The sequence below is a fragment of the Microcaecilia unicolor genome, chromosome 2, assembly GCF_901765095.1.
Source record: "Microcaecilia unicolor chromosome 2, aMicUni1.1, whole genome shotgun sequence".
Taxonomy (NCBI): domain Eukaryota; kingdom Metazoa; phylum Chordata; class Amphibia; order Gymnophiona; family Siphonopidae; genus Microcaecilia; species Microcaecilia unicolor.
Genome location: NC_044032.1, coordinates 386752700 through 386768707, shown reverse-complemented (window position 1 = coordinate 386768707; position 16008 = coordinate 386752700). Strand labels below are relative to the sequence as shown.

The 16008-nt window shown below is 43.0% G+C and overlaps 1 protein-coding gene across 1 annotated transcript in view; it reads right to left on the bottom strand.

Annotated features, from left to right (window-relative positions):
- Positions 1-16008, bottom strand: part of HELQ (helicase, POLQ like) — a gene marked incomplete in the record, with an annotated part of 237703 nt that overhangs the window by 152852 nt on the left and 68843 nt on the right. Inside the window, 1 exon segment of the mRNA XM_030190564.1 lies at positions 15719-15864. Within this exon segment, the coding sequence (XP_030046424.1) occupies positions 15719-15864 (146 nt within the window).

Below are 16008 nucleotides of genomic sequence, written 5' to 3'. Positions count from 1 at the left end.
ATTGTCTTTGTATCAGATGGTGTGTGCATGGTGACTAGGATAGAGATGAAGGGACCTGTTATCTTACACTACATCATGTACGGTATTAAAAACTGCAGGGTATGCATTTTTTCTAGGAACAATATGGCTACTGGACCTTCATACTTCAGCTAGATCCCTAGCTTATTAAATAGCTTAGCTGTCCCATCAAATACACAAAACTCTCTTGTATAACTTCAATGCATAGATAATGTATGTAGTAGGGTGCCAACATACCTCTCTAATTTTTATTTTTTAGAGAAACAAATTGGAGTCTGCTATTAATTTCCTTGTGTTTGAAAGGTGATGTAATGGAGGATAGGCTTGAGTGTCCATTCCTGACTGTGGGTCTTCCAATCTCAAGGGTAATTCTATAAACTAGATGCCCGCATTTACATGCCCTTTGCACATGCAGATGTACAGAATGTAAGAACTTACACGTGTAAGTATACATTTACTTGCAAAAGTGCAAGTAGGGTACCTAAGCGCTATTCTACAGTTATGCCTATTGCTTGTGTAACTGTGAGCGTGTAAATGTTAGGCAAACTGATACAAGATTATGCTAGTATTCTATAACAGAATGGTTTATAGTTTAATGTATTTGATATACCGCTTTTCCTAAAAGACATAGCAAAGCAGTTTAAACATTAAAAATCAAAAGGAAAGGAAAGCTCTTTCATTATAGGATAAGTAGTATATGGGCCAAAGAAGGTAAAGGTATAAAGAGAAGTAGGCACCGGTACTAAAATCACACCAAAATCAGTCATTTAGCATGCCGTGTACACACCAAAGGTCTGCTGAAAATGGTTTCAAAGCTGCTTTAAATTTCAGGAATACAGATAGGAGGGAAGTGTATTCCAAAGTAATGGCGCAGTATAGTAGAAGAAACTGTGGTGAGTGGAACTGAGTTGACCATTGCATAAAAGTTGTTTTCTTGATAACTTTCTTTTCTTTAATCCTATCAGACCAGTCCAGATAAATGGGTTGTTTGTCTACCAGCAGATGAAGACAGAGTAAGAAAACAGTTCAAATGATTCGTCCCTTAAGGGTATCGTGCAGCACAGAATGTTTAATATTTCAAATAGCCAAGAAATGGTGCTCAAAATCTACCTGATGGCATAAATTGAGAACTGATTGTACCCTCAACGCGTGGAAATCCAGTCATCGTACATACAAATACGCAATCAGAAGCGTGAAGCGATCATACTTTTCGGAAAAACTCACGTCAGCTGGCAAAGACGCTAAAAAACTTCAGCGACTCTTGACTTCGTTCCTTGATACGCGCAGAACTGTGTCCACGCAAGCCGCCTGTCCCTCTGCTGACAAGCTTGCAGCTTATTTCAGTGAGAAAATCCAGCTATTACAAAGATCACTGCTCGGCAGTACTGCTGTCGTCGAGGACTTTCTCAAAACCCTGGACTCATCGCCTGCCCTTTGCCCAGCAGATCGCAACTGGTCCACCTTTAGCTCTGTGAACATTGATACTGTAGCACGAGTGCTTTCAAAGTTCTCAACGAAACATTGTGGTCTTGATATCTGCCCTAGTCACCTGTTGAAAACTGCACGAGATTGCTTCATCGCGGATTTAACCTCCTATCTAAACTTCATGCTCGAGCGGGGTCTATTCCCTCCTACGCATGGAAGCATTCTTCTGACACCTATTCCTAAGAACCCAAAGATTAATGCTGATGTTATTTCAAACTATCAGCCAGTAGCCTCAATCCCCCTACTAATATAAACAATGGAGAGTTTGGTCACTACTCAGCTAACTGAATACATGCAGAACTTCGACATTTTGCATTGCTCTCAATCGGGGTTCCGTCCACAGCACAGTACCGAAACGATACTGGTTACCCTTCTATCTAATTTCAACAGGGAAATATCCACTGGGAACCAAATCTTATTACTCCAATTTGGCATGTCCAGCGCGTTCGATATGGTGGATCATGAGCTCTTACTGTACCTGCTGGACACATTCGGAATAAGTGGGAACGTGTTACAATGGATCAAGGGTTTCCTAACCTCCTGTACCTACCAAGTTAAAGCGCATTCCAACTTCTTGGCGCCATGGAAAGCCAATTGTGGGGTACCTCAGGGCTCACCCCTTTCTCCGCTCCTCTTCAATGTCATGCTGATTCCACTAGCAAAAGCACTATCAAAACTCGGCCTTAACCCATTCATTTATCCGGTCAACACTAGCCGAAATCGCTGAACAAATTGAAACCTGTTTTTCCACCATGGATTCCTGGGCAAAGGCGTTTTTGTTTAAACTTAATCAAGACAAAACAGAATGTCTTATCCTATCATCCCAGTACAACAAAGTTGTCCACAAAATGCTCGCCGTGAAGAACTGCACACTTCCAATCTCCAATAGTCTGAGAATCCTTGGAGTTATGTTGGATGACCACTTACGCCTGGACAGTCAAGTGCAACTCATCACAAAACTTATGTTCTATGCCATGTGGAGGCTGAAGCGTATCTGGCATTTCTTAACACGGGATCTATTCCGTACCCTTGTACACTGGCTGGTCCTGTCCCACTTAGACTACTGCAGCGGGATCTATGCCGGTTGCCGGGACTATATTCTTAAATGTCTACAAACGGCTCAAAACACGGCTGCACGACTTATCCTAGGGAAATCTCGCTTTGTTCCTGCTCAGCTGCTCCGTTTTCAACTACACTGGCTCCCTGTCAAGGACCGTATTTCATTTAAAATCTGTTCACTTACACACAAGATCATCTATGGTGAAGTACATGCTTACTCTAATTGACCTGCCTTCCAGAAATGCCCAAAGCGCAGCAAGGACTTACCTCCAACTACATTAACCCACCTATCGGCATGTAAAATACAAGACTCTTTATGCTTCGTCCTTCCCCTACATCAGCATGCAATCCTGGAATGTCCTGCCTCGACAACTTAAGGAGCTTGCCGATCATCAGCAGTTCAAGAAGTCCTTGAAGACCTTCTTATTTGCCAAGGCTTATCCCCCTGGCTAATCCTCAGTTTATACATAGAAAATCGGGACTCTAGAGTATAAATTATCAAGGAAATGTGCTTAAATGTGGAGAAAAACCCTCAGAAACCTGGGATTAAAACTATCTCAGGTTTAGAGCGGGGTTACTGATTTAGAAGTAACTCACGCCCAGATTCTATCATCGGGAAAAAACTCCACTTAAATATTTGTTGATTGTTACAACATGTATGTCTGTCTACTTATTGTATCTTATTTTAACAGGCATACAAAATGTGGTTCTAGACAATTATCTCTAAATATAACAATTGCCCTTGGCTTACAGCAGTACTTTAACAAATGAAAGGAAACACTCTTATCTTAATGTCCAACGGGGGCCGCTGCCGTTTCTCCTTTACAACAAGGCTTCCTCAGGGACTGAGCGTTAAATTACAATGCTGTAAATGCTGTAATCCTGTAAGGAACAGAAAGTAAAATAAGAACAAAAACGAACCTGAAAATATATACAGTGCACCGAGCACTGAAAGTAAGGATATTGGAACACCGATCCAATATCCGAAGACAAATTATTAAAGAGCCTATGGTAGAACACTGCATGGCCAACAACCATAAATTCGAAGATCTCCAATGTTTTGTCATCGATAGAATTGACCCATCACACAGAGGAGGAGATCGCAAGCTAAAACTACAGAGAAGAGAGGCTGAGTGGATTTTTAATTTGGATTCTTTAGAACCCAATGGTTTGAATAGTTCCATAGACTGGCATGTTTTTTACTAGTCTATATGTGATTTTTCTAGTCATCACTTTCCAGCAATGTCAGCTGATTAAGATGTTTTTAAACATCAGCTGACATACCAATGATGCCGGAACGCCACTTTGAAACGATTGGTGCTCCGCCTAGCTGTGAATGTTTTCTGAACAATCACTTTCCAGCATGTCAGCTGATCAAGATTTCTATAAATGTCAGCTGACATACCTAAGACGCCGAGACGCCATTTTTGAAAGGATTGGTGCTCCGCTTAGCTGTAAGCCTATTCAAGAGTCTTTGCCTCGGTGCACTGTATATATTTTCAGGTTCGTTTTTGTTCTTATTTTACTTTCTGTTCCTTACAGGATTACAGCATTTACAGCATTGTAATTTAACGCTCAGTCCCTGAGGAAGCCTTGTTGTAAAGGAGAAACGGCAGCGGCCCCCGTTGGACATTAAGATAAGAGTGTTTCCTTTCATTTGTTAAAGTACTGCTGTAAGCCAAGGGCAATTGTTATATTTAGATGTAATTGTCTAGAACCACATTTTGTATGCCTGTTAAAATAAGATACAATAAGTAGACAGACATACATGTTGTAACAATCAACAAATATTTAAGTGGAGTTTTTTCCCGATGATAGAATCTGGGCGTGAGTTACTTCTAAATCAGTAACCCCGCTCTAAACCTGAGATAGTTTTAATCCCAGGTTTCTGAGGGTTTTTCTCCACATTTAAGCACATTTCCTTGATAATTTATACTCTAGAGTCCCGATTTTCTATGTATAACATTACGAACTACTGACTCTAGACATTACTGCAACATTGCATACATTTTTCGTTTTTCGTAATCCTCAGTTTACCCTCTTCCACTTGTTGACTCCTCACCCCTGTCATTTACCCGTGTCGTCTCGTGTACCTTCCCCTCCTGCCGCATCCTGTTTCTGTGCCTTCTCCATATTAAATTGTATGCTCTTGATTTATGTAAGCCACACTGCGCCTGCTTATGTGGGAAAGTGTGGGGTACAAATGCACCAAAATAAATAAATAAATACTGAAACTTTGAAACCAAGGGGCTCATTTTCAAAGCACACACTTACAAAGTTCTATAGATTACTATGTAACTTTCTAAGTCTAAGTGGGTGGGGGGAAGAGGGATTGGTGGTTGGGAGGCGAGGATAGGGGAGGGCAGACTTATACGGTCTGTACCAGAGCCGGTGATGGGAGGCGGGACTGGTGGTTGGGAGGCGGGAAATACTGCTGGGCAGACTTATATGGTCTGTGCCCTGAAAAGGACAGGTACAAATTCAAGGTAAGGTATACACATATGAGTTTGTCTTGGGCAGACTGGATGGACCATGCAGGTCTTTTTCTGCCGTCATCTACTATGTTACTACTATGTTACTAAGTAAGTGCTTTGTAAATATGCCTCTAATTGCTTTGAAAATATGCCTCTAAACGTTTCAATCAGGCCATAACTTTACCAGCCAGTGAGGCATATACTCTACTGACATCCAGATATTTCAGTGTCAAGAGATGTGTGACATACAATAGGTTAGGAAAACATAAAAGCAGAATCAATCTTAGTGTTCCGTCTTGTTGTGTATCACCTGATTGCTGGTGGGAAACGCCATTATAGTCTGGAAAAGAAGCACTCTTAGGGGGTATTATCAGCTGTAGTTGTTAATTGGATAACAAGATGGGATGCTTTCAAAGCATTTATTCGTGGATCAATTATCAGATTCGCAGCAAAGAAAAAAAAAAACAAATGTCAGAAATTACAGATCTAGAAAAATCAATAGCTCATCTTGAAAAAACTCACCAGTCATCCCCTTCCAATATGGACATTCTAAGCAAACTACGGAAAGTTAGATATAAATACAATGCCATATTAGCTAATACTGCAAATAAAGAAATCTTCATGAAGTCAGCCCAATACTATTCTAGTAATAACAAATCTGGACATCTGTTAGCCAGCAGGGCAGACCTCTCCTTCCTTCTGTGCCCCGCCCTCGCAGACGTTACGTCAGGCAAGGGCGGGACACGGAAGGAAGGAGTGGCCTGCCCTGCTGCTGCTTGCTGCGAAGGTGAAAGGAGGCATTTAAGGTTAGTTCTGGGAGCGACGGAGGGCGGGCAGGCCAACCCCGATCCAACCCCGATGTTTCACCGAAAAATAAGGCAGCTCCTGAAAATAAGACCTAGCGCATTTTTGGGGGCAAAAATTAATATAAGACAGTGTCTTATTTTCGGGGAAACATGGTAGGGGTACTGCAGCTGATGTCATGCAGTCAGCTGCTGCCTGGGAAGCCACACAAATGTGCATCTAATGTCCCACAGACAGCTGATAAATCTGATGCCACATAGGCAGCTATGCAACTGTGACATATATGCAGCTTCTATAACTGAGCCATGTAGACAGTTGATGCTGCAGCAGTTGCACATTCAGGGTGAGAAAGTAGGCGGATACCAGAACAGTGTTATATAGCTGACTTGAAATGCTACAGCATGTAGGCGACTACTGCAGGTAAAGAAGAAATTTGGTTATTTCAGCTGCACAATGCAGCTGATTATGCAACTGTATAAGACAGGTGGCTGTCAAATCTATGAAATACTGGTACTATGTGACCCAGGTTGTTGATAGAGATATGGCTGCTTAAACTCAGTAGTACTGGTGGCTGTTGCAACTACGGAAATGACTTAGTTGTTGCAGCTATGCAAAACAGATGACTGTTGCAAATACACAACAGAGGTGGTGGTAGCAGGAGCCACAAAGGTAGATGCTGCAGGACAGCTAGACCTGTAGCCACTTAGGAGAGCAATACAGGTGGTTGCTGCTACAGGGGAGAAACCCGAAGGGGTGCTGCAATTGTGCAATACAGGTGGCTGCCACCACAGTACAAACAGGTGGCCTATGCTACTGTGCAACCCAGGTGGTTGCTGCAGCCATACAACATAGGAGGCTGCTGCCATCACGGAACAGAACTGGATGTTGCCACTGTGCAATACAAGTGGGGATAGTGTTAAACACTGGTGGCTGGTGCCACCAGGCAAATCAGATGGTAGATCAAAAGCACTGCCCTGGTGATCAACTGTGATCAGCTATGCAACACAGGGGCAGTGAAACACAGGAAGATTGTAAGTCACTTGTTCTGATAATAAAAGCATATTTAAAAATAAAAAAACCACATGAATTGCATAGATAAACATCTGCAAAATAGGTTTTGCAAATACCGATTTGGACGTTTTGAAAAGAAATTTGTCCAAATGCTGCTTTATTACTTTTTTGGACGTTTTTCTCTTTTGAAAATGAGCCCCATAATCACTTTAACAATACAATATTTTTCCACACAGTCCGAAAAACCAAAAGAAATCATAAGAGGAATTTTCTTCAACTCCTGCTGTCACAACCCTATTGATCCCAAGATATTTTTATGTTCTTCCAAAAACATTTCCTTCTGCACAGACTCAAGAAAAATATAGGGGCTCTTTTATCAAGACACGCTAGCAGTTCCTGCATGGCAATGCCAACGGAGCAGTTAACATAGTAACTGATAGCAGATAAAGACTTGCACAGTCCATCCAGTCTGCCAAACAAGATGGCCAGAGCCACACCTGCCAGTCTGTGCAGGTTATAGTCATTCAGGTTTAAACTGGTTGGCAAACTGCCACCATGCCAACCACATATAGGGGCCCTTTTACAAGGCTGCAGTAGGTATCGCAGCTTAAAATGTCATACTGTGGGGCGCACTAAGGTGTACTGTGGAAATTTTTGCGTATGCAAACCACATGCTAAAATATATTTTTTAATTTTTCCATGGTGGGGGCATGTCTGGGGGCAGAGAGTGGGTGCATCTATGCAAATCAATTAGTGTACCGGCATTGCTGCGTGCTAACCAATTAGCGCAGGTTTAGCAGGTGAGTCCCTACCGCCTACGCAATAGGTGATCGTAGGGGCTCACGTGCTAATGGAAAAATTAGCACATTGCCATTAATGGGAAAAAAAATCTGAAATTTGGCCATTTTACCTCTGCGATAATGATGGCCTTAGCATGTGGGAAAGGCCCATATAAGGGGCACTAAGACCACTTTTTGCTCCAGCTCTGTAAAAAGGGCCCCACATGTAGTTAAATATGATGCAGTTTTGGGACAATATATGTTATAACCCAAAGTATTGCTAACAGTATTTAACTTGCTAATTTCAAGTGCTGTCTTCCCCTCACCGTTGAGTTGCACAGCACCTTAATTTGTGACATATGTAGTAAAGTAATATACAATACTCAGACTTGATCTTCCTCTGTCTTTTGCCGTTTGTGGGACACAGACCATAAACGTTTGTCTAGCATTGGACAAAATAACACCTCAACAATCATGCTGTGCTTCCATCCTCTTTTTATTTAGGCATCCCTTGTGTTTATCCCATGCATTTTTTTTTTACATTCCCTCACTGTTTCTGAATCCACCACCTCTCCTCCACCGCCCTCTCTGTAAAAAAAAGTATTCCTGATATTACTCCTAAGTCTACTGCCCTGGAACCTCAATTTATGTCCAGTGAAGTTGCGTGACTGTTCTTCTGGAAAAAAAAAAAAAAAACCCTCCAACCTCAAAACCACATGCGTATCATCATTTAGGTAAACTGGTCTGCCTTCCCTAGACAAATCACTACTTTCACATCTTTAGGCACCTTTACAATTTATCAAGGCTGCCACCAGAAAGTGCAGAAACCAGACCATTAATAGCAAAGGAGATCATAAAGGAGGAAATAACCATAGTACTTGTTGGATGAGGAAGGAGAGTACAATCAGTGGATCTTAAGCACAACCCATCTAGAGACGCTGGTAATGCAGAAGATTCTGGATAAACAGTGCTAGAAACTAAATACTTATCCATAGGTCCCATTCTCAGTGGTAGATGGAGCAAGTTTAGACTGAATTTTGCGCTTATCCATCTGAAGAAAAGGAACAGCAAATGCTACTAGTTGTACTCTGGGCATACTCTGGAGATGCAACAAGGGGCCCCTGCAGCTGCACACCACAGCAAAGAAATTATGCTATTCGGCGTCTAAAGCTCCCAATGATGTTCAGCAGATCCAGCTCAATGCCTAATGAAGTCTTCACTGGGACAAGCGCTGAGGATATGCTCCACTTTACAAATACCTTCACATCCACCATCTCCCCTATATTTTTCTTTACATTTTGTATCACACTCTCCTTTCCCTTTAGTCGAACATTAGTTTTTAAGGATTTCTTTTTTCCTTCTTTAATTTATTTGTTTTATCAATACATATTGGGTGTCTAACTCTGTCTGAATTTCCTTGCAACATGTAGTAATGAAAAATAAAATAATAAACAAAACCATAAAGGGTGAATTAGACCTTACCTGCTAATTTTCTTTCCTTTAGTCCCTCCGGACCGGCCCAGAATGTGACTGATGGGTTGTGTACGCCTTCCAGCAGGTGGAGACTGAGAAAAAAACTGTGACTGTAGCCAGCCAATAAGAGCCCTTGCCAGCCAGAGAAAGATCCAGTAACAAAGTACCAAAGCAGAAGGAAAGTCATAGAAGACATAACAGACCTGTGCATCCAAAAACCTGAGCAGCCACCAGCACTTTGCCAACAACGGGTGAGTGCCTTTAAAGATATCACGGTCCTGTAAACCGGACAGTTCAGCAAAATCTTTATTGTGTTTTTTTTTTTTAAACCTACATAAACCAACCAACTAACAACACAGCTCCAAACAAACACAGATATCTAGAGGGAGGGATCTGGGCCGGTCCGGAGGGACTAAAGAAAAGAAAATTAGCAGGTAAGGTCTAATTTACCCTTCCTTAGCATCCCTCCGGACCGGCCCAGAATGTGACTGATGGGAAGTAACAAAGCAGTGAAAATATGGGAGGGACCCTAGTAGCCCCACCGACAAAAGGTATCTGGCGACGACTGAGGCATTCGAAACGACAGAGCTTAGTAAAAAGAATGCAGACACGACTAAATCGCTACCGTATCACTGTCTTGTGGAGGCGCCAGACTACACTCTGTCCACAAGACAACCTGACCTGTTGCAGAATGAACTTCAACATGCTCTAAAACAGGTTTCCTCGAAAAAAGAGTAACTGCAGAAATCAGTAGTTAAAATCATCAAGGAAAAATAGGGGTTAGAGGCCATGAAACCCCGTATGCCTATCATTAAACAGAACAAACGATAAGAGTGACGTATGTAATCAGAAGAATAAAAAATAGTGGTGTAACGCCCATTTGACATCGAAAGATCTCAAATGTCGCCGTTCCTCTGAGCCACAAAAAGAACGTAAGCCAGGCAATACCACCAACCAAGAAGCATAAAGGGAATATACCACTCTGGGAAGAAAGAAAGGAACTGGTCGGATCACTACGTGATCAGAACAGAAGTCCAAGAAAAGCTATGTACACGACAACGCCTGCCACTCCGAAACTTGCCTAGTGAAAGCAACGGCCAGGAGAAATATAATGTATATTAAGTCAAGTCTTTCAGAGGACAGGACGATAAAGGCTTGAAGAGAAGCTTAGTAAAAAACTGTAAGCCCCAAATTCAGACCCCAACGAGGGAAAGAACAATGCTAAGGAAAAAGAAGAAGCTAAGATGCGCTCAAAAAAATGTACCACCGCTAGAAAACTAGCTAAAGATCTCCGCTGAATAACATCCCAAAAGGACGAGAAAAAACACAACCTGCACCTTAAAAGAAGCCAAAAGACGACCTGAAATCAAGCCCCTCTACAAAATTGGAACAATACGTGATGGAAGCACGAAAAGGAGGTTGGCGCAAGAACTGTAGCCTGCCCTCAAATATCCTCCAAGTGTGCTCATCAATCAAAGAAGTGCATTCATCAAACAAAGAAGCAATGAGCTAAGAAAAATAACCTTTCTTAAACAACTTAGCCCATTCAAGAGCCAGGCCGCAATACAGTATACATCCGGATTCGGATGAATGACAGGTCCCTGTGAGAGGAAAAACCCCCGCTGGACCAGAAGCCTGAAAGAAAGGTCCCTCAGAAGACGTTGAAAACCAGCATACTAAGATCTTCGAGATCATACCAGTGACCCCAAAAGTAGACGTCCTCTGTGCGCCACGTCCTTCTAAAAGAAGACACCATATCAGAAGACAAGGAGGACATGCATACCTCAAACCGGCTGACTAGCAGAGTGGAAGAATGTCCACGCCCTGCGCTATGTAATCCTCACAATGACGGAAAAAAACAGAGAAAAATTGCATTGCTAACAGAGGCAAACCGATCCAACTTGGGAGAGCCCCAACAATCTAGAAACAGCCGCAAGCCCACTTAGGATGGCGAACACCGTCTGAAAACGAGCCTGAGATGACAGAGAAAATGTACTTGAACATTGAGGACCCCTGCCACATAAGCCGCTGAGTTACCAGATGAGCATGTGGCCCTTGAAACAATAGCAACGGCCTTCGCTGCAATGGCATAGTCGTCATTGCGCTTTGTGGGATGATAAATATACGACCGCTGACAGAGCCCGAGATTACCCGAACTACGCGGCCTGCCAGAATAATAAGAACCCTCTGCAGCTCCAGATGAAGCGCTCTGGTCCCCAACTGGTCTAATTGATAAGAATGTCTTCTGAAGAGACAGAGACTCTGAACGAACTGCTTCTGAAAATTAGCTCCCCGGCCAAGGAGACTGACATCCGCCACAACCACCGACTAACAGAGTTGATCCAAATGCATACCTCTGGTCAAACTAAAGCGTCAAAGTCAGCCATGTAAACTGGACTTGACCTGGAACAAAAGAAGCAAATACTGATGAAGGGAAACCTTCTGAGATAAACATCTGGGCAGTTGCGACCTCTGAAGAGACTCCAGGAGAATCCTAGCGCAAGGCACCGGCTCGATCTGTACCGCCCTGGTTCCCCAAAAACCTGAAGAAACAATCTCTTTCCGATGGAGTCAAAGTCTGCTCGGAGAGACGGAATTTAGACTGGAGCCGGAGGACTGAAGTCGACAGAAAACACTCGACTCCGGCTTATGGGGAACCTAACGCTCAGATAATCGACTAAGAGAGTAAAAGACAGATTCTACGCGGAACGACTATTCCAAGTCGGTGCTGCAAGAATTCTGCCCCCCCCCGAGCTGTCACCAGAAGACTCTTGCAGCAAGACTTCGCCCAGAACAACCAATCATTCAATTGAAAATGCAATAAAATGCTCTTCGTTGAGAGAGCCGCCTCTACAACTACCATGACTTTGGTAAACGAAGGAAACAAATATGTTCAGGACGAATAGGAATGGTGTAGCCGACTTCTGAAAGAAATGAGAGAAGTCAGAAAAATCCCATGACCGCCCTGGGACAATGACAAGCCGCCAAGTTCCCCTTCGAAACAGGACAGCTAGAGGTCTTGACCGACCGGCATGAGATCTAAAATTGGAGAGAAAATGGAGGCACGACCTTGGTACTGGAGCACCCAAGGGAAAGAAATTGCTCAAAGGTCCAGATGCCGGCAGAGAGCTTCTCTGACAGCCACGAGTCTGATGCGAACACCGGAACGAAATTCCTGAGCCATGTGATATGCGTACCCTAACGCATAACTGCAATACCCAGCAATCCAAAGGGTAGACTCACCTCTCTTGAAATGACACCAAGCGAGCGCCTACAAGCAGCAGCGTCTGTGCTTGCACCCTTGCATTGCCCAGAACAGGAGAAGCAATGGAGAAGTATCTGACAGCAGGAAGACCCATAAAAGCCGACCAATACTAGAACGCTATAAGAGGTATAACTCCTGAAATTGCCTCAAACCAGCACCTAAACTTTAGGTGACCTGTTGCAAATAACTTCCAGAGAAATCAGAATCCCAAGAGATGTAATTGGAAAAACGCTGCAGTATAATATTGCTCACCTGCTAAAACTAAAGTAGAAATTTAGTGGATAGTCTGGGAGCAGATGTGAGAACTGCTGAGGACCGGATGCCACACAAGGTGGTCCTACAGATTGGCCTAGAGTGGCAACACATATGCTCTCAGACTCTCCATCAGCTTTGATTGTAAGAATGTGATCAGCCAAGAAAAAGGACTCAAAGCCCTACCTTTTTGGACTAACTTGGCTAATTCGGGAGAAGAACTGACTCTGAACCAGATAAAAAGTAGTAGTAGTAGTAGGTGAGTGCCAGCTATGCACTTATCTCCAAATGCTACTTAACAACTGTTAATAATTGGAAACTGAGCAAGAGCAGGGTTACCTGAATTGCCCTTGCATTCAAAGAGCACCGAGGGGGAATTGAGCCCAGCTTGCGAAGGACAGAGGGGGGGGGGGGGGGGGGGGGTTCCAACCACTGTGCTATGCCTGCAGTCTGTCTGGACATGGCTCCGCATTGGACGCAAGTCATATGAAAAATTATATACTGAAGCTGGAAAACTGCATCAAGAACTTCTTATGCCAGAAAATGTCACCCCACCAGGAAGTGGATAAAAAGGCGGGAGAGGGGGGAGGAGGAGAGAGGCGGAGAGGGACAGGAAAAAATAAAGTTGCAAATGTCTGACCATACATAAACCGCTGTGCAGAAGGGGAGCACTATACGACTACAACAAAAGTGGCCACCTGCACAGCTGCATAACACTAGCAGAAATAACAATGTAGATAGAAACTATATATATATATATATATATATATATATATATATATATATATATATATATATATATATATTATTAATATTTATTTATTTCAATGAGGACGCCCTGCCAAACATGCCTTAAAGCAATCCGTGACAGATATAGCCCAGATTGAAAAGATATCCCAAATATTTTGGTTAGGAAATTAGAGATATGAGCTCTGCCTTCTTTATTGGAAAGAAGTTTCCCTTTCTGTTTTGCCAAGGTTGCAATCGCACTGCACAGGGCCTGCCATTTTGTATATGTTGACAGCGCTGTGTATGCCTTGGAGCGCTAAAGAAATGATAAGCAGCAGTGCCCCGTAAACAAAACACCAGGCTCTCTGCTTCAGAATGCTGACATCCGATCTCCAAAATGGCGGCGGTTCCTGCCGAAAATCGTAACCGAAGAGGAAAGCGCGACGAGCGACAAAACAACGGCAACGGACTCGGACACCCCTGCCCGACAGGGCCGACAGAAAAAGAAAAACAGAATCAGAAACCTGGTCCTCCTTATTAAACCTTGTGCCATAGCAGCACACACATACAGCCGCTCCTAAACTGCACCGCTGACAGAAACAGCGGCGGATTCTGTCTACATCATAAAACAAAAGGCAAGAAACAGCTGATCAAGAAACATCTGATCGCTCTGGAGCAGCCCTGCTTGTTCTTACTGCCCATAAACGGCTCTGCCAAGCCAGCAGACCGGGAGGCTTGCTGTTTTCATTCACATAGATATTTATTTATTTATTTATCTTTTAGATTCAGTAGCTGCCTCTCCCATCCTCTAAAGTCGCCCCCCTTGAGGCGCTTGAGGAAATTCTTATTTTGCTTTGAACAGGCAAAAACAAGCTAGCAAAGTCCAATTAGCCAGCACCAGGGAGGATAGGGGGGAGTGACTCGGCCTTAGTTCCGAGTGCAGCAGCCCCAAGGCTCTGAGGGACCCACAGGGGTTTCAGGCGTCAAATAGCAGGTTTTTGGTTTTGGTTTTTTTTTAAACAAATGCACAGGGACACAGAACAAAAGGCATACCAACACTTAAAAGTTAACCAACAGAGAAAAAAGTATAGAAAAGACTGAGACTGAAGGGCTCACCATCTTCCACCTGCTGGAGACTGAGATTACTAGATCTGGCAAGGGCTCTTATTGGCTGGCTACAGTCACAGTTTTTTTCTCAGTCTCCACCTGCTGGAAGGCGTACACAACCCATCAGTCACATTCTGGGCCGGTCTGGAGGGATGCTAAGGAATATGGCGTTTAGGTAATTGTTGCAAATGCATTTGTATGTACAATATGAACAGATTTTTGTTGCCTGGTCATTTCCTCCTGCTCTTTTGGGTTTTTAGTTCAATCAGTACCAGCTTCCAATGGGCTACAGCACATATTTCATTGAGAGAAGAGAGTAATGGAGTAGTGTGGGAGGATGAACTAAAACCTCATTTCATCCCCCCTTCACAGCTGTGGATTTGTTTACCACTAGCCCATTCCCACCAGTCTTTCTCTCTCCCCTAAGCCTATCCCCACCAGGCTATCCCTCCCCCTTTTGCCTACTCCAACCACTCTACACTCGCAAATTGTTCCCATGGCCTTTTTCTCCCTTTCTCCACCACTCTCTACATTTATCTATGAGCCAGAAAAACAAGTTTTGTTTTGTTTTTAACTTACTTATCGAGGAAGGTGCCCCATTAAATCCAGAAACAACATGGTTCAGGGTTATTCAAATGTTTCTACCCAGGCCATGTAAGACAAGAGGTCCTGAGGCAGTTCTTAGAAGGAAAAAAAAAGTATCTAAGCAGCAAATCCACTCCTGTTTGGTTGTTCCTGGCCTGCAAGGGAAGCGGAATGGAGGAGTTTGGCTGTAGGGGCCAGAAGAGCATCAGAACAGCAGAGTACTGTCAAGTGGAGCCAAGATGATAAATGCTACCACGCCAATCAACTGGTCAATCAAAGCAAAGGTTGCAGCGTTAGTATGAGATCTTACGCCACTGGAAGAAGAATTTAATGCATTTTCTTCTAAGCAAGCCATAAAAAATGTTCTGGTTTCAGTCATTCAACAGGACAATCAACGATGTCTAAAAATATTGAGGCATCTCTCCCATTTTATAACACCTCCCATCTGGCCCAGCCAGGACAGTGATAGACCTTGGCTAGGGGTCACAGATTATGATTCCATTTTGTATCTAGGGCTTGTGCTCCTTAAGCCCAGCCAGTGACACACTATGCAGATTTTAAGTTGACATTTCATTTCAGCCAAGTACTAAACAGATAACTTTGTATATTTTTAGTTTACACTGCAAAAGCAATTTCAATGAACAAGATATTATTTTAATATCATCAGGCATACATACTTGCTGAGGTACTTGCATATCATTTCAGCTACGTTCTCACAGTTCTTTTTAGTGGGGCAGAAGACAAGACAGGAGTAATTTGGAATAACTTCAGTCACCAATGCAATAAGGTGGTCAGGGTCCATTTTTTGCATATTACTGGAATACTAAAGATAAAATATTAATATTAATTATTACATTTCATCTCTTCCTCCAATTCATTCTGTGCTTCGATCATATAAATTATTTTTTAAAAATCACAAAAAACATAACCGTCAAAACTGAATCCAGCAAGTAAATAGATTAACAAA